The sequence below is a fragment of the Biomphalaria glabrata genome, chromosome 1 (genome assembly GCF_947242115.1).
Source record: "Biomphalaria glabrata chromosome 1, xgBioGlab47.1, whole genome shotgun sequence".
Lineage (NCBI taxonomy): Eukaryota > Metazoa > Mollusca > Gastropoda > Planorbidae > Biomphalaria > Biomphalaria glabrata.
In genome coordinates this window covers 60,391,836-60,419,323 of record NC_074711.1, presented here as the reverse complement: position 1 = coordinate 60,419,323, position 27,488 = coordinate 60,391,836, and the positions used below count along the sequence as shown (strand labels likewise).

Genomic DNA, 27,488 nt, shown 5'->3' with positions numbered 1-27,488 from the left:
TTTACAAAGCTTGTATCAACTCACTCTGTCTGGTAAAAAGTTTGTACATGTTATTTCTCCACACCCAATCTCGGATCATGTTGAAATTTTTCAAAATTATTTCTTGTACCTGACAAAACAAATATCAATTTTAAAAAATAACCAATTAGGTAATTAACTATTGCTAATTCATTATTTTGTTTGGTATCAAAGAAGGGAAAGAAATTGTAGTTGACTGATGTGGTGGTATACGTTGAATTAGTCCCCTTTATACTCTGTATAGAGAAAACTCTAAAGTTTGAAACTAACAATAGATAACTATAAAACCTTCTATTTTCATAAGCTATTTCTTGACACAGTGGTTTGGCAGCTTCACATGAGGAGGCTTAAGCTCTCAAGTTTAAATTCAGGTCATTCAATTTTATTTTTTATAAATGCATTTAGAAAACGATCAAGGTAATAGTCCCCCAGATATCCCCTTCTTACACCCCTTCCTCAACTAGTCTGGACTACGATCATAGAGAATTGAGAAAGCTAAAAGCATGAAGTTGCGCTAAACAAAAACAATTGGTCAAAATATTTCTAATCACACAGATTTTTTATTGTTAGTCTAGAGTCTAGACCTATCAAAAAGTTATTTATATGACTGATCTAAACTAATTACAAAAAATCGCGCTGAATATTTATATATATAATTCTCTTCTTCCCTCAAAAGTTTAAACGAGTAGTAAGGAGTAAAGGAAAGATCACTCTCATATTTCTGTGTTACGGTCGTAGCGCAGCATGGTGTGAATGAAAATGGTGCCAATTAGGATATTGAATGGAAGTGGGATTCAAAAGGTGGAAGCCGGAAGGGATGGATAGGAAGAGAGTTGGAAAATATGTTGACGTCATTTGGGATCATATTAAAGTATTTTTAGATTGACACTGCGGTCGCCAGGGGCGGACTGGCTATATGGGCAAACGGGCAAATGCCCGGTGGGCCGGTACCAAACGGGCCGGTCTTGTCGCGACCAAAGAAAAAAAAAAAATTTCCATTCAGACATCTTAAAAAAAAAAAAAAAGTGACAGCAGCAAGACACAAAGGCCCAGACACGTTTTCTTGCTGTTGTTTTTTTTTTAATTCTTGTTACAATTAATTTTGTTTGAAATTCAACAAGAATATAACAAAAATACACTATAGGCCTACACTGTATGTATTATCATTTGCAAAACGTTAGACCGTACTTTCTGCTATACACGAGCGGCATGGACTGCTTTGATGTCCTCAAGGTTGTGTTTGGCCTAATCATTTTGCTGGTCGACATGGGCCTTTGATGGCACTCCAATTTTTTTGGTCCTTCCCTCCCCCGTCTTTTAATGTTTCCAATGAAATTTAACCAAAAAGAGGGATGAGAGAGGTTAAGTTAGAAAACACTGATATAACGCAGCAAAAAAGATAGGCGCGACAATTAGCTCTTTAACAATGCTTAAAAGAAATCAACTTTAACACATACACATTACACACAGCCGCGAAATTGCAAACCGCCCAACTTATTCACAGCTCAATATGGGTATAGATTTCTACTTTCTGCGTTTGAAAAGAAAAGTAAGTTTCTTTTTGTTTATTTTTAATAACATAGATCTAAAAATACTACACTTAAGGCTTACAAAAAAAAATTATTTAATTAAAAAATAAATCTAGATCTAAATCAATTTGTATACTATTATAATTAATGGCAAACTTATGCTTAGTATGAAGTCATTAATGATGAAAATTATTACAATAATTACAATAATTTATATAGCGCTGTCACATCCGATATTTAATGAAAGGAGATTTATATTTTAAATAATGAGTCATGGTATATTCAGATTCGCGTTTTTGAGAATGTACTAGAAGGAAGCAAGAGCTTTTCACATTAAGTAAGTGCCTCTCTAACCGTTCTGCTTTCTCTTATCTTTTATTGGAATAGGTTACCTGAGTCAGTCAGGAAAACCAATGATTTAGCATATTTTAAGTCACAGATCAACATGCATGACTAGATTGACACATGAAATGTGTAAGACTTAATAATCTTTTTTTTTTTTTGAAGAAACTGCTGTAATCTATAAGTAATACCAAAAAGCTTCAAACTCACTAGGCTGCTATTGTATTGTTTAGTTTTCAGACTACATACATGTATCAATAGAATACATTATGTAATCCTACGAATGCTTATATCTAGTTTTCGTTGAGCTATCGAACTTTATATATTTTAGAGAGAATTAGGCTTACACCTATAATATAACACATAGGCGTAGCCGGCAGGGGAGGGTATTCAAACCATCACTTGCCTCAGACCTCATTGTCTGAAAGGGAAACTTTACTTACTGCTACAGTGCAGCCAACTTAAGCAAACTTCAGTCACCAAATTTACTGAGTGAAGCCAAAAGGGGTTTTGTGGTTTCCCCTCTAATACTCAAACTAAAGCATTTTACCATTTTCTACCAGTCGCTGGACTCCATTGAATAGCAGATTTGGTTTTTGAATTTTTTTAGCGGAAGAGTAGCAGGCTAATTGCACTGTAGATACCTCAGAATATGCATTTTTACAGCTTAAAATAACGGAAATAATGCTTGGTTCACAGCGCTCCCCAGGTCTCCCTATATATAAATTGCGGAGTGGGGTAAAAATCTCCCCCCCCCCCCCCCCACCGAAAATATATGACATGCCATTTGTGGGTTGGTTTTTATGGTAATGCCCGGGCCGATTTTGATACCCAGTCCGCCCTGTCGCATAGGCTGCAGTGGCATAAGGCCGGCCCTGCAAAATAGCGGCATATGCTACGCCGCCGGTCGACTAGTAAGCTTTACTTTTGTAAAAAGTATTTTTTCTATTTCTTGTTTTATGCTAACTAACATTCTAAATAGTTCTTCCCCTTCTTAAAAAAAACCCAGATACACGAACTATAAAGATACGTGTTTGAGAAAATATTTTTCAAATCTCAACCCCAGCCTTCAGCGTAGGCGCTCACCAACAGACAAGTGGAAAGAGAAAAGGAAGAAAAAAAAACACAAGCATCTTCCATTAACAAATTGTGGGATTATTTCCCCTTGTTAGACGAGTTCACTTGTGAAAACCTCGGACAAAGTTTGTCGCAGCAAAGGGAGAGAATGCTTTGATATCAACTTCATAATGCCCTTGTGCTGAGAATGAATCAGAACCACAGTTTTAGTATGGAAAGGGAAAGTCTTTAATGTCCTGATTAAAGTGATTGGTAAGGTCATAGATGTCACATCGTAACCAAAGAGTAAGTGTGACAAGAAATAATGTGGAATGAACATATACAGTGAAGAGTAAAAACTCGATCTAAATACCGAGACAGCTCAATAAATTTGATTAAAACTTACAATTAATATCCTGCAGGAAAAAGAGTGTCTATAAAGATCTCATACTATGAATCAAAGATTCTATATATTAATATCCGCATTAAATGTACATCTCTTATGATGTTAGTAGAAAATTATATAAAAAATACTAGACTCAACTTATTACCAAGTATTGTTGTGTTTGACATAGAACAATTTTAGCTGAAATAAATTCAATAGTATTTAAACAAGATCATGAAGTGCTCTATGCACTGCTTACTAATTATACTATTTAATTAGACCACTTGTATTCATATTGTCACAAGCTTTAAACGCGGTCAGTTTTGTCACAAGCTTTAAACGCGGTCAGTTTTGTCACAAGCTTTAAACGCGGTCAGTTTTGTCACAAGCTTTAAACGCGGTCAGTTTTGTCACAAGCTTTAAACGCGGTCAGTTTTGTCACAAGCTTTAAACGCGGTCAGTTTTGTCACAAGCTTTAAACGCGGTCAGTTTTGTCACAAGCTTTAGACGCGGTCAGTTTTGTCACAAGCTTTAGACGCGGTCAGTTTTGTCACAAGCTTTAAACGCGGTCAGTTTTGTCACAAGCTTTAAACGCGGTCAGTTTTGTCACAAGCTTTAAACGCGGTCAGTTTTGTCAACTGAGGAGGACCAAAGTATTTCCATCAATGTCAAGGACAGCCGCATCGTTCAGTCAATAGAGTTTGAAATGTTAATATTTGTTGTCGGACGTGAGACGGAATGAGCTCGCATTAAAAGATGGTCCCGCAGCATCCTTGTATTTCTCACTCCTCCAAAAATATGTGAGAAGAGATCCAGACTCTACATCTACACACCCGACCACAATTCCCAACGAGTTAGTGTTTCTGTCGTTGCCCCTCAAGCAACATAAACAACAGGCCTCAGTTACGCTGCTTCGTATCACACGTTTGTTCTTTAAATATCATTTAGATGAGTGTCAATAGTTTCAGTCGATATCTCAACACAGGATGGTGGCTGTCAATATTGGCAATGAATTGCGTGCTCAAAGGTCGGTGTAAGACTCTTATTGTTATGAGTTATTTAAACAAGTTTTTAATTGTGAAAAGGCTCAAATTTTATACGCAATACAATATATGTATTAATATTATTATTATTACTATTATTATTATTATTATTATTATTATTATTATTATTCAGGCTTAATGATTTATAACAAGCTTCTGTCTCTTCCTTTCGAAACAAGTGTATAATTCTGTGATGGAATATACAGTAACAGGTGAAAACATTACAAATAGTTTATTTTAAAAGACATTTGGGGTTGTTCCTTTTTGAATAGCAGCTGCATGTGCGTCACCTCTTTTACTTAGTACTTTATACATTTGTAAGAACAACTAGTTCCACTCGGAATAAATGAACTTTTACATTGTCAACAGTCCCACGCGAAATGAAGACATGAAAGAATTGACTAGAGGAATGAATAGAGCACACAAATGACATTACAAAAAATGCTGAAAATGTGCTACAAATAATATTATAAGATAAGATAAGATAAGATAACTTTTATTGATCCAATCAAATGGAAATTCAGTTTGACTACAATTGACAACCTCAGTGTAACTACTGTAACAATAACAATATAGATGAAAATACGAACAACATTCACACACCAAACACATACACATTCACAACCAGCGCTTTATGAGTTTGACTTCTATGTACTTCTCGATGACGGTAGCTGATCTTGTAACACTCTGACTGAAGGTGAGGTTAAAGGAGTTTTTAAATATTTCTGTTTTAATCCATATAAAAAAGGAAACGACCACTTCGTTCAGATCTTATGTAACAGTGGTTTAATGGGTGCAGGTATTCTTTATTCTATATTTATATATTATATATTTGAAATGAAAGTATGGAATGTAGTTTGGATGACACAGACACACAGACACACACACACACCCTACAGTTTTTAAAAAAGAGCAATGAGAACAAGAAGGAGGAAAGGTCAAAAAAAAAAAAAGGAAGCACAAAGAGAGAGAACAAATAAAAAGTAAAATGAAACCCTCAAGAGGAAGAACTCTATAAAGTTGTTTTCGGAATGTACAGAAATGTAAGATCGATGCAAGGAACCAGAATTTTATTCAGTGTTACCAAAAAAAAAACTGCAAAAAAAAAAAGATATATAATAACAAAAACAAATTGGATACAACTACACAATGGAAGACATAATAACCTGGTTTGTAACCAAAGGTCTATCAGAGCATTGAGTGACCAAACAATGATCAATGTCTGTATGCTCTCAAAAAAATTGATACTGGTAATGTGCACAGAGCCTACGGATCGTTTCAAAAGTCTAACTCCTGTTTTTTGGCGACTACATTCGGAAGCAAAAAATGCCACGACCAGATACAAATACCTCCAGTTTGGAGTGCTCCAAGTGCTACCTCCAGTTTGGAGTGCTCCAAGTGCTACCTCCAGTTTGGAGTGCTCCAAGTGCTACCTCCAGTTTGGAGTGCTCCAAGTGCTACCTCCAGTTTGGAGTGCTCCAAGTGCTACCTCCAGTTTGGAGTGCTCCAAATGTTACCTCCAGTTTGGAATGCTCCAAGTGTTACCCCCAGTTTGGAGTGCTCCAAGTGTTACCCCCAGTTTGGAGTGCTCCAAGTGCTATCTCCAGTTTGGAGTGCTCCAAGTGCTATCTCCAGTTTGGAGTGCTCCAAATGTTACCTCCAGTTTGGAATGCTCCAAATGTTACCTCCAGTTTGGAGTGCTCCAAGTGCTACCTCCAGTTTGGAGTGCTCCAAATGTTACCTCCAGTTTGGAGTGCTCCAAGTGCTACCTCCAGTTTGGAGTGCTCCAAGTGTTACCTCCAGTTTGGAGTGCTCCAAGTGCTACCTCCAGTTTGGAGTGCTCCAAGTGCTACCTCCAGTTTGGAGTGCTCCAAGTGTTACCTCCAGTTTGGAGTGCTCCAAGTGCTACCTCCAGTTTGGAGTGCTCCAAGTGCTACCTCCAGTTTGGAGTGCTCCAAATGTTACCTCCAGTTTGGAATGCTCCAAGTGTTACCCCCAGTTTGGAGTGCTCCAAGTGTTACCCCCAGTTTGGAGTGCTCCAAGTGCTATCTCCAGTTTGGAGTGCTCCAAGTGCTATCTCCAGTTTGGAGTGCTCCAAATGTTACCTCCAGTTTGGAATGCTCCAAATGTTACCTCCAGTTTGGAGTGCTCCAAGTGCTACCTCCAGTTTGGAGTGCTCCAAATGTTACCTCCAGTTTGGAGTGCTCCAAGTGTTACCTCCAGTTTGGAGTGCTCCAAGTGTTACCTCCAGTTTGGAGTGCTCCAAGTGTTACCTACAGTTTGGAGTGCTCCAAATGTTACCTCCAGTTTGGAGTGCTAGAAACTGGAAACTATACAATGAAATGCACGTTTCTTTCATCAAGCGCGTATCCCAAGAATCTTCACCACCTAGAGACATGCTCATGCTTGATGACCTACTGATAAAACAAAACCTAGATCATAGAATCTATAGAGATATCAACTGGTTGTGGGAGTCGTGAGATCAAAACAGACAGATATAAAAACCACGAACTCATTCAAGTGAAAACTGATCGTGGATGAAAGAGAAAGGGGCAACAATGAAAGAAGATATGCGTCTCTAGTAAATACAAATATTTGGGTGACCTCATTTATACACAAACACACTTATACAAAATACACGAAGCGATTGAGTCGAAATCAAACATTAAATTATGCACACATCCTCACTAACCCTAACTATCCATTTACTACCAACAACACACAAAGTGTTTTGTAAGAGAGAGCTAACGGTTATTTTACCTCCTGGTACCCGATAATCTCCACATTGCACAACTTTTAGGTAATTACGGATAAATATTGTTAAAACATTTACAGAAAGCAACTAAACGGCAAGGAAACAATGACAACCCAAGTTGAACAAGTTTAATCAAATAGATCACAAATCAAGGCGGATCTCAACAACCATCCAAACATTCCACTTCCTCCTCCATTTCTTCCATTCTTTTCATCGCTACAGAACATGGTTATTACAATATTAAGTAGGCAGACAGATAGCTAGCTAGATAGATAGATAGATAGATAGATAGATAGATAGATAGATAGATAGATAGATAAATAGATAGATAGATAGATAGATAGATAGATAGATAGATAGATAGATAGATATAGATAGATAGATAGATAGATAGATAGATAGATAGATAGATAGATAGATAGATAGATAGATATAGATAGATAGATAGATAGATAGATAGATAGATAGATAGATAGATAAATAGATAGATAGATAGATAGATATAGATAGATAGATAGATAGATAGATAGATAAATAGATAGATAGATAGATAGATAGATAGATAGATAGATAGATAGATAGATAGATAGATAGATAGATAGATAGATAAATAAATAGATAGATAGATAGATAGATAGATAGATAGATAGATAGATAGATAGATAGATAGATAGATAGATAAGGTGTCAAACATGAGTCTGATAAAGGCATATAAAACACTCGATCAATCGAAAGAATTTCTCAAATTAGCCAGAAAGAAAAAAACGGCTTTCATCATTTATGTTTTGCCTGAAAGCTCCTTCAAATAGAATTTCTCTACACTGAGTCCTTGGGGGGCGGTGGTTGAGTGGTTAAGTACTTAGCTTCCGAGCCTGGAGTCCTGGTCTCGAATTTCATTGAAGACTGGAATTTTGAACTTCGGAATTTTTAAGACGCCCCTGAGTCCACCCAACTGTAATGGGTAACTAGCTTTAATTTGGGAGGGGGGGGGGAAACAGTTTGTTGTTGTGCTGGCCGCATGACACCCTATTCGTTAACCTTTGGACAAAGAAACAGATGACGTTAACATCGTATGCCCTATATACTATGAAAGGGGAAACTACTTTTTTGTTACTTTTACATAAAGTCCTTACTATGTATTGCCCACTTCAGAACTGCCGGGGCTATATTCTTGGTGCCTTGGTGGCTATAGAATAGGTGGCTATGGGCTACTGATTATAGAGCCTTTTCATTTCAGTTCATGCAGGGGCGTAGCTAGGAATTGTCAATCCTTCGGGTACCCGGGTGGGAACTTGACTTCTTTGGATACCCTTCATTTTGCGTAATATGCAATATTTAATGTAAAACATACTCATTTGAGGCCCCCCTCAAGTGGAGGCCCGAGAGGATTTTCAAGTTCGCCCCTCCTTCCCCCACCCTACCTAGGCCATTGAGTTCATACCACGTTCTCAGAAACTTGTAGCGTTGCTCATTAAGCACGTCTCCATCTGGTAGCCACTTTGTAAACTCGAAAACTACGTTCCAGTCTAAAGATATAATACCTGACCCCAGCCAGCTCTGGTGTAGCTTTGTATCAGCTGAGTAGAAAAGTGATACAGCAATTGTGCTGGTCGAACAGTGCTCTAGAGAAACATGTTGGCAATTTTAACTCTCTGTGATCAGTCTCTCAACTTCCGGAAACTCTGTTTTCACCCTTTTATTCATTTAAACATACTCTCACCAGAGTGACTAAGAAGAAAAACGCCCTGTTGTTGGACTTCATAAAACAAAACAAAAAATAACAAGATTATAAGGAGGTAGAAGCTCAAAGGTGTCACCCTTGGATCCATTTTACTTTGGTAAACAATGCATTTAAAAAGGAAACGTTCAATATTTTCAGCACGAATATCAGAAGCAATGAACTTCAAGCTACCAACAAACTAAAACATAATAGAGGCTTGTCTTAGGGTCCGTAGAGCAGATTAGAAGTAATTCTAACACTAACTGGCGTATTAATAAGTAATTCTAACACTAACTGGCGTATTAATAAGTAATTCTAACACTAACTGGCGTATTAATAAGTAATTCTAACACTAACTGGCGTATTAATAAGTAATTCTAACACTAACTGGCGTATTAATAAGTAATTCTAACACTAACTGGCGTATTAATAAGTAAGGTTCTCCCTTCAGACCTTGCGATCTTTACGTAGTGATGTAAAGGTCATCTGTTTCTTTGTCCGACGGTTAACGAGGGTGTCATGTGGCCAGCACATTGACCAGCCGCCATTACTTTCCTCTGGGGCGTCCTAAAAATCTCGAAATTGGAAATCCCAGTCTTCACCGAGATTCGAACCACAGACAATCCTCTTCAGAAACCAAGCGCTTTACAATTCATCCACCCCGCCCCAGACATCAAATTAATGAATATGACAAAACTTTTTCTCGCTTCCTTTTCGAATGAGTTGCCTCAACTTTCGTGTCACGACCAACGTAATATGTTTCTTTTCTTTGTCTCCGCCTTGGCTCATTTTTTATAAGTATAAAAACCAACATAGAATGGCGTTTTAATCTCAGCCTCCAGTATTAAAACCTGTATACATCACGAGAGAGGACATCACGCGGGAGGGTTGGGGAATGGTGGAGGGGGTCATCTGACAGCAGGACGTCATTGTGGCGTTATCTGGTGCCGTCAGACGAATTGCTTGCCTCCATAAACAAACATCCATTAAAAAAGTATCACAGGGTCGTCGCCTGGAGAACACAAGTCAGAAACTAGCCGCGCTGATAACCTTGACCAAAGGGTTCTCACAATGTTTGAAAGTTTTGGTGGATCAATCTATCAAGCCGGAACCACATTACAATTAGATCAAAATGTAGAGAGAGATAATGGAGATGTTCCTGCTAATGATACTTCACAGTAATCTGCTCTTTGTTTACATTCTGATATTTGTATTTGATCCTACACTGTATCAGTATCGTCTCCTACACTGTAGAGTTGATCAGTACCGTCTCCTGCACTGTAGAGTTGATCAGTACCGTCTCCTGCACACCGGAGACACCAACAATGTGCTAGTCAAGCATTTGCCTCCATTTTAGATTTTAGTCAGAGGTGGGCTGTGCGTGGGGCCCTGTACAAGTGCTATATCAGGTCACGAATAGTTGTACGATGGACTGACGGTGACAAGGGTGTCGCGCAACAAGCCCCGAGGCGCCTCCAGGGGCGGTTGTCTCACTTTCCATCCCCTAAGGCCAACTCTGATTTTAGGAAAAATTCAATACAAGCATGCACACTTGTATCAGCATGAGATATACTTGAGCTAGAGTTTGGCTTAGTTTGTCTTACTACAGGCTTTTATTAGGGGATTGACTTAGTTTAAAGCAAGGGGCTTCTACAATCGAAACAAACATACTTTCTTAGCTCAAATGAATGTAAAGAGGGGATAAGATAGACTTTATATATTTTTATATTACATATTTCTGTGTGTATCGGTGTAACGGAAAATATCTCTTGTATATTATGGAGTTAGGTTACTAGAAACCAGTTTTTTTCAAAATCATAGTCATCACCGAGTTTCGGACTTGGGACCTCTCGATTCGAAAGCCAAGTATTTTATCATCCAGCCAATCCGTCCTATCCCTCATAAAAACCATTTTACATTTTGTGTCATGATGTCTCTGAAACGTTACTGTTACATTTTGTGTCATGATGTCTCTGAAACGTTACTGTTACATTTTGTGTCTTGGTGTCTCTGAAACGTTACTGTTACATTTTGTGTCTTGGTGTCTCTGAAACGTTACTGTTACATTTTGTGTCTTGATGTCTCTGAAACTTTATTGCTCGTTAATTTATCTCGCAGCTCGAGATATAAGCTCTAATTAAAATTAAAAAAGTGAACTCCCGTCTCTGAGAAATGTTTTTGCAATCTAGATCTCCATGTTGAAGTTTAAATTGTTTTTGCAATGAAGGAATGTTAAGTGACGCAGAAATATATCTGAAGGAGTCAGAAAGACATTCATGGGTACACATGTTCAAACTGAGCAACTAATGCATTTCCATTGCATCAATACTTCAACTGTAGATGTAAGCTTTAGAGCACTTGCTTTGAGCTCATCCAGATGTATAGAAAGGAAGCAGCACAAAGAAAACAGCTTAGAAATGAAACTTCTCATCCAGCCACCAACTCCCACACACCTCCACCTAGACATACACACAACCGATACAAAAAAACAGACATGCGGCTAAAACTGATATTGGCATTAAGACAACATCGTTTGTTTTTCGCACGATTTCTTTCGTTTCTTCTTGTGTGGTAACATTTTTTAAAGAAATCATTTAACTGTAATTACTTTTTACCCCTGATCTAAAGATTTCCGTAGAAAGATCTTTATTAGAAGATCTTCATGATCTTCTTTCTCTTTAAAGCAACATTTCGATGTTGTTCTCAAAGTTCTTCAGAACTTGGCGCCTTAGAATTTAACATCATCATTTGGTTGTGTTTTTGCTTCTTTAAGCCTTTTATTTACCCTAGCGATGAAAAAATATTTTAATGTTTATAAATACTTATATGTTCAGGACGTTGACATTCACGTCCAATTATAATAATTTTCAGGGCATGTTTTATATTGAAATAGACTTACTGCGCATTGAATTTCAAAGTCATTTAAAAAAAAAATTAAATAAATTACCAATAGTTATGTTTTGTAACGTATGTGTCATTGTAGCAATATACAACTTTAGATGTGTACACTCTGTTGACACTAATTGACGCTATTCTGGCACCTAATGTCTTATACTATAAAGTAGAATGTAAGGCGTATGTATGTATGGGTGGATGTATGTATGTATGGATGTTACGATTAGAAATCAAAACCGTTTGACCAATCTTGATAAAACTTGGCAGAAATGTTCCTTGGGTACTAACTAAAACCGTGACGTATGTATAATAGCCCTAAAACAAACTTAAGACCCTCAAAAAACTCTATGAAAGTATTACTATTTCATGGAGCTAGGGCATGTTTACACGAGAGAAGATCGAAAGGATCTAGATCTAATTTTAAGAACTACACTTTGCACAGATAGTTAAAATCCGCGGGCCGCGGGTAATATATGGCTAGTACACTGTATAACGAAGTTTTGTACATTAGGTCATCTCTCTAACCTTAGCTCAAATACCCGTGTGGAGTACCACCAAACAATGTCAATCACTTTAGCTTTACATACTACAATTGTTGACATACTCTGAGTGATAAATATTGTAGCCGTAGCTATGTTCATCTCAGATCTTTCAGACCTTTCCATCTTTAACCGATTGGTTCACGAGCATCGTGTCATGTGGCCAGCACAACGACCAACTGGATTTACTTTTCCCAACTAAAGTCAGGTACACATTAGAGTTGGGATATAGGTCGACTTCCACAAGACATTCTGTATGGCGATTTAACAGAAGGCAGGAGAGCCGCTGGTCGCCCACTTTTACAGTATACGGATGTATGCAAGCGCGACATGAAGCTCTTCAAGATCAACACTAGCAGCTGGGGAAAAGTTTCACTGGATAGATCCACATAGAGAGAGAGCATAAAGGAAGTGTCTCGGATTGCAGATGTCATACACAACAGCAGCAGAAAGAAGGGTGAAAATGCAACGGCGTTCGGTGATTACATATGCCCAAACTGTGTCCGCATCTGTGTATTAAGGATTGGCCTCTTTAGCCACATAAGAGGTTGCAAAGGGAAAAGATCGTCTCTCGAGACGTAAGATGTCATATATATATATATATATATATATATATATATATATATATATATATATATATATATATATATATATAAATTCTGTAAGAGACATTTCCATTTTTTGATGTCCAAACAAAATTAATTAATTACCACTATGTAATTAAATAATTGGTTAATTGTTTGATTGATTCATATTTTCTTAGGAAAATGAATAATTGTGTCAAGTTTCAGCTTATCAGAGACTGGAAAGTGGGAGAATTAACGAGCAAAAAAATTTTACCAGAGAGACAGACAGTATGAGCTGAAAATTAAAAAAAATAATAAACTAGATTCTAAATTTAGAATGATCGTAATAAGTATTTGTTGATGTGACAAAGTATCAGACAAGAATCCACTGTACAGAACATTTAGCAATTGTGCTTCGTAATCTGGTCTAAATACAGTCTTTTTGTTTTTAGTAGTAAAATTGGCAAAAATCACATCTGAGTCAACAGAACAAGGATGTAAACTAAAAATTATATTAAGTACTTCTTATAGACAATTAATAATAGACATAGAATATCATTATTTAATTTTTTTTAAGACGTTATTTATTATATAAGAAATGGGTTACATTTATGCTATGTTTTATTTTTGTATGTGACTTATATACTGATTATACTTTCTTTTACAACGACAACAAAGCAAAGTGCCTCAAAAATTCGCATAACTATACTCAAATATTAGGGCTTGTCTTCGAGTCCGAAGATCAGTGAGGAATGCAGTATTTCCTCTGCATGCAGGTAATTGATTTAGGTTTAATTTTTCTCTGTCTAAGTTGCATCTAGTAGAATAGAAAGTATAGAAATAACTCTAGTCTTCAAACCTAGACTCATATAAATTTAGGTATAGTTTTATTTGCATAAAACATTTTGCTTATTTGAAATTTCTTAATACCTTGTTAACACTGTTAAAGAAAGTTTGAAACTAAATTTATGTTTTTATTAAAAAGAAACAACAACCAAAAAAAAAAAAAACGGGACAGTAAACTAGTCAGATACTATTAACACTATGTGTTAGACTTCAGCATTAAAGTAGTGCTAATGTGGAACCAATGTCTACTATTTGCATAGTTCGTTAATGCCTATGCTTCTAGTTTGAGAACTCCTTAAATGGCATCGATTTCTTGTCATGTCTCATTAACTGTGCAGGGCCGTAGTTCTAGTTGAACTGTTGACTTACAGCCCACGGCAAATTTGTCTGGCACCAGACGTAGGAATTATAGCAAGTCTTCCACCACCTCCCCCCATCTTTTTAATTCATTTCTTTCAGTCGACGGACACTTTATTACACCTACTAAGACAACATGCAGAAACTGTCGCAGTGATAACTGACACACACACACAAACATGCAAACTTAACACAGTGATAACTGACACACACACACACACACACCTGCACACCTAACACAGTTATAACTGGCACACTCACACACATGCACAAAGACGTACACTCAAGCACAGTGCAATCTTAAATGAGATTTCTAGATGTAGGCTGAAATCGGCAAAAAATTAACTTAGAAATTTATAGTTTTGTAGCGCTTGGTTTCTGAACTGTGGGTTCCGGGTTCGAATCCTGATAAAGACGGATTTTTTATTTTTACAACGGAAAAATACTCTAACTATATTATACATATCCATTGTATTATGTTCATTTTATTATCTTTAAAAAGAATTATACATATCAATGTTTTGTATGTGTTTCAAAGTATGGTATATATTAAAAAAAAATAGTAGCTAATTTGGTCCATTATATCTGGGATTTAATTTGGTGTGTAATTACTGTTATGACACTAACATTTTAATATTGTCCAATTACAAAATTGTTATGACACTAACATTTTAATATTGTCCAATTACAAAATTGCCAAAGTCGACATTCGTTACAGAGAAATAAATAAAATTCTTTGTAGTCCCTTTGACAGTGTTCACTGTGAAATGTTCTGGCGATGTGGCACCCCTGCAGCAGTGACTAATACCCACATTGTTTTTTTCATTATGGTTTTCCTGATATTATACAACACGACCAGGAAGCCATCCATAGTTTGCAAATGTGTTCATAAAATAGTCAAAATTATTCAAACAAAATTATTCGGAGAGCGTGGAGGGGTGAGATTGTATACCCTATCAGAGCCCCTATCTTATATACTATAATGTCCACACTAAAACGGCTAGCGTCAAATTCATTGCTTCAAAACGTCGCGTACCCATTAGGAGGATAAATATTTTTTCGATTTTTCTGTTATGCACACACACACATACAAAGACATTTAAAAGTCAAAATATTTCGTTTGATTACAAAGCATTGGCGAATCCAAACGTTGGGTCGGTTGCAGTTAGGGTGAGTTCCCCTTATAGAGTTACCTTATAGTAAAGTAAAGTTCTCCTTTCAGACCTTGTGGTCTATAGGGCAGATGATGTAAAGGTCATCTGTTTCTGTGGCCTACGGTTAACGAGGGTGTCTTGTGGCCAGCACAACGACCAACCGCCTTTACTTTTCCCTAACTAATGTCAGGTACCCATTAGAGCTGGAGGACTCAGAGGCGCCCAAAGATCCCGAAATTAAAAATTCCAGTCTTCACCAGGATTCGAACCCCGGTCCCCGGTTCGGAAGCCAAGCGCTTTACCGCTCAGCCACCGCGCCTCCACTTACCTTATAGACTTTCCTTATATACTTACCTTATAGACTTACCTTATAGACTTACCTTATAGACTTACCTTATAGACTCCACTCACCCATGTGGAGAAATTTAAATTATGTGTGCCACTTAATTGCAATTTACTAATTCGAATCTGTTTATCTTCTTATCTTATATAATACAGACGTTACTTCAAAAAAGAAGATGATTACGTCCTACATTTAGTCATGCATATTAACCAATGACCTAAATTCTACCAAGTCACTGGTTTTCCTGGCTAGCTCTAGCAACTCATTCCATCTATTGTGTGCCGCCCTTACATATCTTGACAATCAGTGTGTGGGATAGTTCTACTACAGAAAAAGAAATACAGATATGAGAATTCTTAATAGCCTACCTGTTTTAGCGTTTCCACTCGACCGCCCAACCTTTGTGTCACACAGTAGTTTGTTGGTAAAGTATAATTAAAGTATCTCTTTGAGATCTTGCGGTCTATACGACACATGATACAAAGGTCGTCTCATCGGTTTCTATGACCGACTGATAACGAAGGCGTCATATGACCAGCACAACGACATACCACCTTTACTTTCCCCAGCTAATGTCAGGTACCCATTAGAGATGGCTGGACTCAGGAGCGTCCTAAAAATCCAGAAATTCACGATCTTGTCAACACAAAGATTCAAACTCAGGACCCCTCGGAAGCCAAACGCTTTACCCCTCAACAACCCCCTTCCCCCTCTAAAGTTAGTCCACTGACCAATGTCTTATAATCTTCCTCAGCTCCAAATGTCTTCTGTTGCCCATACTTCTCAGGCATCTTCAGTTCTCATTTTGTATGAACGCAATCCTGCTCACTCATGCCGACTCACGCCAACACTCGCACACTAAGGCCAACACAGATTCTCCCAACAAGAAAATGTCTAATCATGCGCCTCTGTCTACAGGGGATTAGATTTCATCTCAATCACGTCATTTATACATTTACACATTTACATACACACACACACGCATGCACCTACAAAAACGCACATATATATGTAAGCATGCACACACACACATGAAATTCGATGACGTTATAATGACCTTAAAAACGCCAGATAAAAGACAAAAGAAAATGTTGACAATAATGATAAGACATTTCGCTCCAGTCAACTAGATCTAGGTTTAAGGGAGGCTTGCTATTTTATATTGGTTAGCATTTGGAAACATCAGTACATTTAGGCTATATGAAGAGAGATAGACTCAGTGCTGGACTTCAGTCATTGGCGGGCCTAGACGAAATTTGTGCATTGATATAACAACACTTAAAAATATTAATAAAGCTAAAAGCCTGCTATGTTTTTGTAGGAAAAAAATACATTAATTTTCAATCATTTTTAGCGGCCCCAGAAAGGGGAAAAGACGCTATTAGTTTTGTGCGAAATGTCTGTCCGTCTGTCCCGTTTAGATCTCGTAAACTAGAAGAGATATTGAAAATCCGACTTCACAATATTTTAGACCATTCAAAGTTCTGATGCAACGGCTACTTTTTTTTTTCCTGAAAGCGAAAATTCTAATTTTTAAAATCAATTATGCAAGCAGTTTTTTATAAGAAAAAGCTAATTAGTATGCATTATATGTTAGACCTAATTTAAGACGAATAGTAATCTTATAAACATCATTTTCGTGAACATTTTTCTATATATCGGAATTTTTTTTTTTTTTTTTTTTTTTTTAGGATTCGAAAATGAGATTGAGCTTTTTCAAAGAAATTAACTTATTTAGTTCGAACCGAGGGTCCCGGGTTCGAATCCTGGTGAAGACTGGGATTTTCAACTTCTGAGTCTACCCAGCTCTAATGGGTACTTGACATTAGTTGGGGAAAAGCAAAGGCGGTTGGTCGTTGTGCTGGCTACATGACACCCTCGTTAACCGTAGGCCACAAAAACAGATGAACTTTACATCATCTGCCCTATAGACCACAAACTAGTTAGGCCAGGTTCACATCTAACTTTACATTCACTTTCACGTATCCTTTGATCTGCGGGACGGTTGGGGCACTACACAAGATCTGTTAACCTTCTTTCTCCATTCTTATCTCTCATTTGTCTTTGATATAATTTCATTCGGATGTTCTTTCTGAAAATATTGAAGCCTACCTGGGTGGACCACTGGTCGTGCGGTTTGCGCGCTGGACTGTCGTTTGGATTTATCGACGATCGAAGGTTCAAACCCTGCCTGCTCCCATCCCCCGTCGTCCTGCAGGAGGTTTGGACTAGGAAGTAAACTATCTTCAACTCTGAAGGATTATCCGAATTATGTAAAACATTTTACTTCGAGGGCCGATTTTGAGTTTGTGTTTCCACACAAACTGTCTTTTGTAACCTTGTTTTTTCTTGGATTCAATATGCATATTTTGTTATTGATGCTATAGTTTTGAAACGCGAAGGACCTTTTTTAAAAGATGAGGCCCTGTAACAGGCTTGCAGTCTTGTCATAAATACGGCCTTGGCTATACTTGTAAAAACAAATAATAGCAGGTTTATAAGTCATGGCATAAAACATTAATTAAAACGAAAAAAAAGATATTGTATTTGTCAATGTTATATGCTGGGATTTAAATCTAGGAGAATAGAGATACTTTTAAGATGATGGGACTTAAATCTAGGAGAACAAAGATACTTTCATGGCATAAATCTAGGAGAACAAAGATATTTTCAAGGTTTAAATCTAGGAGAATAAAGATATTTTCAAGGTTTAAATCTAGGAAAACAAAAATACTTTCAACCTGCTGGGTTTGTTGGAGAAGTTTCTAACTTCCCTACAGAAAAGAACATGTGAAGTTACATACAAGAACGGTAGCTGACATGGTTCGAACTTGAATTGTACGTAGCGCTCACCAGACAGGTCACATCATTGACTCATAATATTTAGAAGTAGATCTTGATACATAATTGTATTGACTCGTACAGTAGGCCAAGACAGTAACACACTGTTGCTTGGTGAAATCTTCATCTAAATGGCTAAAGATTTTGGTTACAAACCAGGCCAGGATGCATCTCGGCCAGTAAAGGTCAACGTCATTGGAGTAACTGTTCTTCTCTTTCAATGTATTAATCAGCGCAATAATGTCCCTTACTATAGATACGAGAGACTGCATAATCTGTCTCTTGTGAAAGTAATATATGATAGCGTGTGGTTTACATGTATAGTACTGTGCTATATAATTGGGAGATAAGGTAACACAAAAACTCAAACTCTTATTGTTGTATTGGGGGTTTTCACACTCAAAGTAATCACAGTAATCGGCTATTTGCCCACACTTTCAGGGGTAACGTTACGTACGAGAGGAAAGGATTTTAGAGCGATTTTAAAAATGCGGTGACAATATAATGGAACGTAAAATAAACGAAAAAAAAATAATAAAAAGATGAAAATTAGGAGAGATTTCTAAATAACCAAACAAAATACTCATTGTCAACACGCCATATGGAAAGATCATTGTGGCCAAGTAAATTAAAAATAAACAAACAAGGTTACAACGACATTTTGTGTGGAAACACAAACTCAAAATCGGCCCGCGAAGTGGTCCACCCAGGCAGATAAAAAGGCAGGTTTCAATATTTTCAGAAAGAACATCAGAATGAAATTCTATCAAAGACAAATGACAGAGAACAAGGGAGAAAGAAGGTTGACAGATCTTGTGTGGTGCCCCAGCGGTCCAGCAGACCAATGGATAGGTGAAAGTGAATGTGAAGTTAGATGTGAACCTGGCCTAACTCTTATTCAAATCCTCAAGAAAAAACATTTCCGTAAAAAAAAAAAAATATTTTTTATGGATATGTGTTCTACTGCCATAGGGCAGCACTGCAGTTCTCGCGATAATATGGTTTTAAATTTTGCCCAGCTTATATGCATACTAGATAGATTTTTTCTCTTTAAAAAAATGTAAGCATTTTTTTTTTGTGTGTAAATGAAGGAGTTAGTAGGATAGAACTTACATAACTTAGCAATACAAATGTAAAAAAAAATGTTCACAAAAAATCTAAAACCGTTTGCATAAATGTGTTAAAAATATTGTGAAAGATATCTCTCCTACTAAAGAGCCTCCCGTGTTTGTTACTATTAATAGTGAATAGTTGTAATAGTGGTGTATTTTTATGACAAAATTTCTTGCAATTTCAGAAATAAAAAAAGCAGCCGTTGCATCAGAACTTTGAATGATCTAAAATATTGTGATGTCGGATTTTCACTATCTTTTCTAGTTTACGAGATCTAAACGGAGGGAAAGACGGACAGACAGACATTCCACACAAAACTAATAGCGTCTTTTCCCTTTCGAGGGCCTCTAAAACATTTTCATATAAGAGTATATTATCATTTGTGAAAATCTACACTGCTGAAAAATGTATGAAATATTTATTTGGTTTATGTAAATACTTCGCTTATCAATATTTCCATATTTTATACACCTGATACACCTTAGGCAGACCCTACTACCACTACTGCCCATCATAACCAACACTCTGTATGGCAGTGGTGAACAACTAAAAAAAAAAGCATGTTATTTTTTCTTGGCACAGTCTGCAAAAGAGCCTACAGCTCGGCAGTAAGAAGCTGGCTAGAAGAAGAAAGCCAGCGGTTCTCAACATTTATAATTCTGTAACCCCTTTTTACCAATCTCCACTATTTAGCTATCCCTAAATATAAAATTAAGTTCTTCATAAGTCTAAGTACTCCTATATACTAATACTTTTATAAAATTGTGATCAATATTTAAATATACGATACGCATTGCAATATTTTTATGCTTAGGTATGTGGTGCATAGAGCTCCTGCACAATAATATTTCTACTTATAATAAGTTATAATTAATGACAAATAAATGGCACAGGTTAGGTGTGGTTGTTTTTGTTTAAAAAAAAAAAGAATACTATAAAAAAGGGCTTATGTAAAGGGAAGAACTACAAATGTATGTATTTGTATAATTTATTTCCCTTTTTCGATATCAAACAAAATACTTCATTTCCAATAATTATCAAAGGGGAAACAACCCCACATATTTAGCCATATCTCTTAATACTGAAGGATTCATTTTTTTTTATCAAACAAAATAATTAATTACCAATAATAGATTGAGAGAAGAGTAAGTTGGTATAATCTTAAAAACAGTTTTAAAAAAAAGTGATCAAATGATCGTGATTTTTTAATTTCTACTAAAGATAAATAAAAGACTGTACATTGGTTACATTTTGGTGCTTTGTTTTTTATTAGCGACAAGGGCTCAACAGAAATACACACCATTCGGATATGTGGTTGTTTTTTTAAGATTATCATATTCGCCATAAATAAATACCGTTTGATACATTTGAAAACTTAAAACAAAAATGTAAATCTCAAAGTTTATCTTTGAAACTTTGATAATAATAATAATTGCAACAATAAGCTTAAAGACGAATATGATGATGAATATAGCGTACAATGTGCGTGATAGTATCTATAATACACCTTCACCATGTCCGGTGCATTGCCTATAATAAGAATATTCGTATTGCCATTTAGTAAGAATATTATTTGTTATGAAATCGCTAACGTGATCTCTGCATTTTAATAATAATTCACTTTGTCTCAAAAGAAAGGTGAACGTCAGTCAGTAACAGAAGCAAATGCATCCAAAACTATCAACACATAAGTGTTATGTGAATTTCTCCAGCTCTGTAAAGTGTCATCTTAAATACATACAAACATACATACAGAGCCTAAAGGGTGTCATTTGGGTTTGATGTGGATCATAACTCTTATACAACGGTGATAAACATCTTCTGAGGGGGGCGAATGTGATATGAGGTTGGAGACGGGCGCTTGTTGCATGTCACACCAGCTCAGGTCAGATCTGATGTAATCTCTAAAGGAGTTGGAATAACCCACGGGGGCGCTTTATATTGAGACTTACGACGGACAATAAATTATAGAAGATACGGGTCCTGTAGAGAAATAGGAATGTTGAACTAAATCCTAGCCAAGTGCTAATCTATACAGTCTGTCGTTACTTTGAATTCAAAATGTATCGGCTTATAAATATACTGATAAGCTAGAAATACTTTCACACTCACGTTTTTTTTTCTATTATAATTTAGCCCCGCAGTGAAACTTTAAACAAATGTTCATTGGATAGTTTATTTAATAAAACAAAATTTTATTCTGTTTTTATAATTGGACGAGAGCAAGTTTGGCTTCACACGAATGTCAAGTTGCCCGTCAGTGTCATTTGGTTTCACTCGATTCGGACGGGGGGGGGGGGGGGGTTGGAAAAAAAAGTAATTACATACAAAACCAAACCTCCTGCATGACGGCAGGACAGCGGTCAAAGTTCGGGATACCAGTCTGAAGTGCATACAACATGATCAGGAAGCCGACCATGGTGCCCGATTTGACCAGATGGTTATTTTTCTCATTTCACGTCGTGCCTTTTTACATAGACTAAGTAGCGCACTCAAATGTTTTACCTGGAGTCCAGGTTGTTGTTTGTTTTTTACCTGGAGTCCAGTCTTTTGTTTTACCTGGAGTCCAGGCTTTTGTTTTTTACCTGGAGTCCAGGATGTTGCTTTTTTTTTTATTGTTTTATTTTCTTGATATTGTTAACAAACGGATCTTTTAATTATTTAACTTTTTATTTTATTTCACATTTTGCCTGCCTTCGATTAGATAACTGATGTGCTTTTAATTAATTTGATTTGAAATATAAACATGTTTTCATGTTTTTAATACAAGACGCTTCTAGTTTTTTTTTGGATTTTTTTTGTTTTACAATATTTTTAAACTGGTGATACAAAGTAAAACCCAGCAAGGAAATTGAATGCATTGAAATATTTCTTTAATACTGTAAAATATAAAATGCCTGCAACGAGAGGTTATTAATTGTAGAAGCTTTCAGCTTGGATTGTATATTTAATAAATGCAAATAGAACCTGAAGATATTTACAGTAATAGATAGGATTTTCATTGGTTACATAAATATAAGAACAACTTTCTTTTTAAGCGGTCAACTCTCATTACATATTCTTTTGTGGTTTTATGTGTAAATTTAGAAATATATTTTCATAACGATATTTTGTATACGTGGAAATCTTTCTATCTCTCTCTCTCTCTCTCTCTCTCTCTCTCTCACTCATACACATCATTTCTAGTATTTAAAAATGTATAACGGTAGGTCCTACCATTATTTGATTGCGTACTTTATTTTATGCACGAGCTACATTCAGTTGGCTATGGGCGAGAATCATTCTTCAAATCAAGTCAACTGACACGAGGGACACAAAAAGGAAATAATTAAAACAGAAACACCAAGAACAAAAAAACTTACCGTAATTTCAGAAAACTAGATCACCACTGAAGTTTCAAGAACTTTTAACTTCCCTTTTGAATAAATTAAGTCCTAAGAATTTTCCGTAAGAATCTCGTAGAATACGATAAAATTGCACATGCCAGATTCACAAAAATGGTTAAACTTAAAAATAATTAATATAAATTTTATTTAACTGTTACGTCTTTTAAAAATGTATCAACTTCTTGCAATGCCATTTTCATACATCCATTGTATCAGGCTTTGTATTGCTACAAAAGAAATAAAGATTAAAAAAAAAAACTACAAGATAGCTCGCCTGTTCTAAATACCTAAAATCACTGGAAGTTTTCCCATTTCAAATTAATAAAAATTAATTATCCCTCAATAGACAAAAAGAAAAAAAAGGAGAGGGAAAACTTCGAATCGTAACGGTGGCGAGAGCAGACGAGACCCAGAACTCAACAACAAAAAGTGCGGCGGAGTGACTCGCGCGATGGGTCGCTACGTCACAGATCGAAGCTTGAGGCTCAGTGCTACGTCTTTTAATTGAAGATAGAGAGTTACACACACACAAAAAAAAGGTTTATCTTCCCCTGTAAAAAATCGGTCTTAAAAGATTAAAATGACCTCTCGGCAGATGGAAAAGAGTGTGATAACACCACAGGTTCCAAAATTTGACTCTAAATTTTGTATTTGGTTCACTTGGCTACAATGTTTATGTTAAGAACAGTACATAGTTCCAACACAGTTGCTGTAGACATTGGATACATTATTTAGCTTAGCATCCGACTGGAAGTCAGTGGGTTATTGCACCGCTGTGTGGAAGGTGTAGACTACTAGTAAGACGTTTTATAACTTCAACTGCATGACTGTGTACTAACTGATTTATCATGATTAAGAAATGTTGTTTTTTTTTGGTTACTCCTAATTATTGCCGTTTTTCTGGGTGGAAAGATATGCTCCAATTTGATTCTCATTTCTGTAATTCATGTGAATCTCATTGTAAAATTAAAGTTCTTTTTTTCTTTTAGTGTTCTATATATTATGCAATCATCAGCAAATAATCTAATTTTTTTGTTCATGAGCAGTTTGGAAGATCATTTACATAAATAAGAAATAGTAGTGTTCCTAAGATTGTTCCTTGAGGTGCACCTGAGTTTACTGTGATTAGTGTTTGATTTAAAGCCATTTATTATTACAGTTTGTTCTCTCCCTATCAGGGAATCCTGAATCCATTGATATAATAAACCAGTTCTGCCATAATATTTAATATATTTTAACCCTCCATCCATCTCAGCCCATGACAGACTTTCTGTTCAGATCTGCCTGCGCCTTACGTCTCCATGTCCACACTTTGAGCTGTTGTAGATCTGCCTCCTCATAATCAAGCCATCGTAACCGTGGTCTGCCTTAGGGGCGCCTGCCTTTAGGGGTTTTTCCGTTAAAAAAAATATGAATTAAGCTGTGATAGTATGCGCTAGTGACAGTTGCCAGTTTCGAGTTCTCGTGAAGAGGTTTGGCTTAAGGCGTAAACATATTTCATTTGGGCAGGAACTTTTAAACATTACAAGTTGACTGTTGTATTGCGTGTACTTTGAGCGAGTTTTAGTTTTAGAGAAAGGTTGAATAGCATGTGCGGTGTGGAGTTTGAGGATGGCTGTGAAAGAAGGGGTAAACATGTGATAACTAAATGTCCAGAATAATTGATTTACAATGCCTTCATAGATTACCATGAGGCGCTGTGGCTGAGCGGTAAAGCGGCCCTGGGTTCACATCCTGGTGAAGACTGGAATTTTTAATTTCGGGATCTTTGGGCGCCTTTGAGTCCACCTAGCTCTAATGGATACCTGACATTAGTTGGGGAAAAGTAAAGTTGTGCTGGCCACATGACACCCTCGTTAACCGTAGGCCACAGAAACAGATGACTGTTACATCATTTATGGAATACAATTATTCTCTTGTGATTACATATGTGTTTTCTATATGAATTCACTGGTATTGAAACACTGTAGCTGTAGATATTTGTGAATAAGAATCATCTAAATTGATGTACTAAGGAGGATTTCAAACTTTCATTTATTAAACAGTTTATATTAACTCAGTAGGTCTGTTTGTGTGACTCTATCCGTATGTCTATTTGTCTTGTTAAAAGTTTGTACGCGTTATTTCCACCACACCCATTCTCGGATAAAGATGAAACTTTGCACACTTATTCATTGGCATAGACAAGATACGAATCAATAACAAATATTAAACAATTATCCAATTAATTACTGTTAATTACTTATTTTATTTAATCCCAACAAGGGTAATTAATCAGTATTTACAGATACGGCTAAATATGTAAGGCTTCTTTCAAGTAGATAATTATTTTTCCTACGCCCTTTTTTTTGGATCAAGTTGAAACTTTAAACAATTATTTATTGTACCTAACAAAACATAAATCAATAAAACAAAAATAACCAATTATTCAATTAATTATTGGATAACTTATTATTTGATTTGCTATTAAAAAAGGGAAACAACTGCTATATTCTTGAGTGCCATAGATGTAAGTGTGGAGATCTTCCCATTATTTAAGCTTTGTTGTTGTTTTTTAAGTAGTTTATTTTACATTTTGCTTGTTTTTTGTTTCGAGCTAATTCATACACCTACAAGGTGTGTTCAGATTAGGTATCTCTCTGGCTCTACAACTAACCTACACAGCACCCTATCCATCGACAATTCAGGACTCGCCACTGAAACGCTATCAACAGAAATACTGGGTGAGTAGAGGTAACATGTGTTACCAACCTTATTAAGCATTCTGTCACGCGAGGACGTCAATAAAGCCTACCTGACTATAACAAGTGACCTGGCTTAGTTGAGGTCCAATAAGTAGCTTTGGTCACTAGATACGTCACATGACATTTTTGTTGACGACTATGGAACTCATGAACATGTCAAACACTGACCACCTGGCTTACTTAATAATTCGTGTTGTAATTCCAAATTGCCCATCTGACCAGTCTATCCATGAGAGAGGTACGTGGTTCATCAAAATCCCTACAATCAAAGTTGTGCCTGGTCCACGCAGAAAACATGTATGTATGCAGTTTTGTATGGAGTTATGTAAGTATGTATGCAGTTATGTAAGTATGTATGCAGTTTTGTATGCAGTTATGTAAGTATGTATGTAGTTATGTATGCAGTTATGTATGTATGTATGCAGTTATGTATGCAGTTATGTAAGTATGGATGCAGTTTTGTATGTAGTTGTGTATGTATGTATGCAGTTATGTATGCAATTATGTATGTATGTATGTATGCAGTTTTGTATGCAGTTATGTATGCAGTTATGTATGCAGTTGTATATGTATGTATGCAGTTATGTATGCAGTTATGTATGTATGTATGCAGTTATGTATGTATGTATGCATTTTTGTATGCAGTTATGTATGCAGTTAAGTATGTATGTATGCAGTTTTGTATGCAGTTATGTATGTATGGATGCAGTTATGTATGTATATATGCAGTTTTGTATGCAGTTATGTATGTATGTATGTATGTATGCATTTATTTATGTATGTATGTATGTAGCTATGTATGTATGTATGTATGCAGTTCTATACGTATGTATGTAGTTATGTATGTATAATATATATGCAGTTATGTATTTATGTATGCAGCTATGTATGTATGCAGCTATGTATGTATGTTTACAGTTATGTATTAAGCCAACTGACATTTAGGCCCCTGAAAATTTAGGCACCTGGAAATTTAGCCCCCCCCCCCCCGGAAATTTAGGCACCGGTAAATTGGGCCCTTTTTGACAAGGCGGAAAATTAGGCACTTTAAAATTAGGCACTCTTAAATAGCGACCTTTATTTTGAAGATAATTTAACAAATGATATATGTGTATGTATGTATGTATGCGTGTGTGTGTATGTGTACATATCTGCATGTAAGTTTACATTGACTTGAGAGAACTATAATAAAAAAAAAACAATGTTATTAAAGTTTTAGTGATATTATCTAAGAAAACACATTAATATCTGGTACATAATTAGCAATATGGTTTTAGAGAACATTCTAAAGTCTCTAATGTAAGTTTTTTGTCTTTTTTGTTTGTTTTGTTTTTTAACCTATTTTAAAGAGTTCTTTGTGGTCATTATGTTTTAAATCCAGTGTTTGGTTTCTTTTTATTTCATAAATTGAAAATTATTTTTATACATTGTAATTACAAACAAACAAAAATGATATAACAGGCAAGCGATATTTAAAATGAGATTTGTTCAAAAAGAAACTACTTACGTTTGAAGATGTTGAAAGCTCGTAGTTTATAAATGAACAGTTTTTGTTTCAAAGCTCGGTTCAATACAGCTGAAAGAATGTCGTGAGTTGTTGGCAGTTTGTTGAAGGTAGATTTTAAATGTCATGGATAAAAACAGAAAGTTATTAAATTAATTGGATAGTCTCCATGTCTGTCTTTCCTTCTTTTTTTTTTTTAGTTTGTTCTCTGCCTTTCATTCGCCTGCTTTCTACTAGTTCTTTTTAAACATGTCCTCTCTCTCTCTCTCTCTTTCTTTCTCTCTCTTTTTCTCTCCCGCTCTTTCTCTCTCCCCCTCTCTGTCTCTCTCTCTTTCTCTCTCTCTCTCTTTCT

At 36.1% G+C, this 27,488-nt stretch overlaps 2 protein-coding genes across 3 annotated transcripts in view; one reads left to right on the top strand and one right to left on the bottom strand.

Moving 5' to 3' along the window:
- LOC106069445 (neuronal acetylcholine receptor subunit alpha-10-like) overlaps positions 1–23,293 on the bottom strand; it is a 211,818-nt gene extending 188,525 nt beyond the window's left edge. For both annotated transcript variants that reach the window (XM_056005376.1, XM_056005384.1), the window contains exon 1: positions 22,865–23,293. The gene's annotated coding sequence lies outside the window, so the exon portion shown is untranslated. The remainder of the gene's footprint in view (positions 1–22,864) is intronic.
- LOC129925414 (oocyte zinc finger protein XlCOF7.1-like) lies at positions 5,627–6,853 on the top strand. The gene has a single exon (XM_056025191.1). The coding sequence runs from the start codon at positions 5,627–5,629 to the stop codon at positions 6,851–6,853; it is 1,227 nt and encodes a 408-aa protein (XP_055881166.1).
- Positions 23,294–27,488: the final 4,195 nt, after the last annotated feature.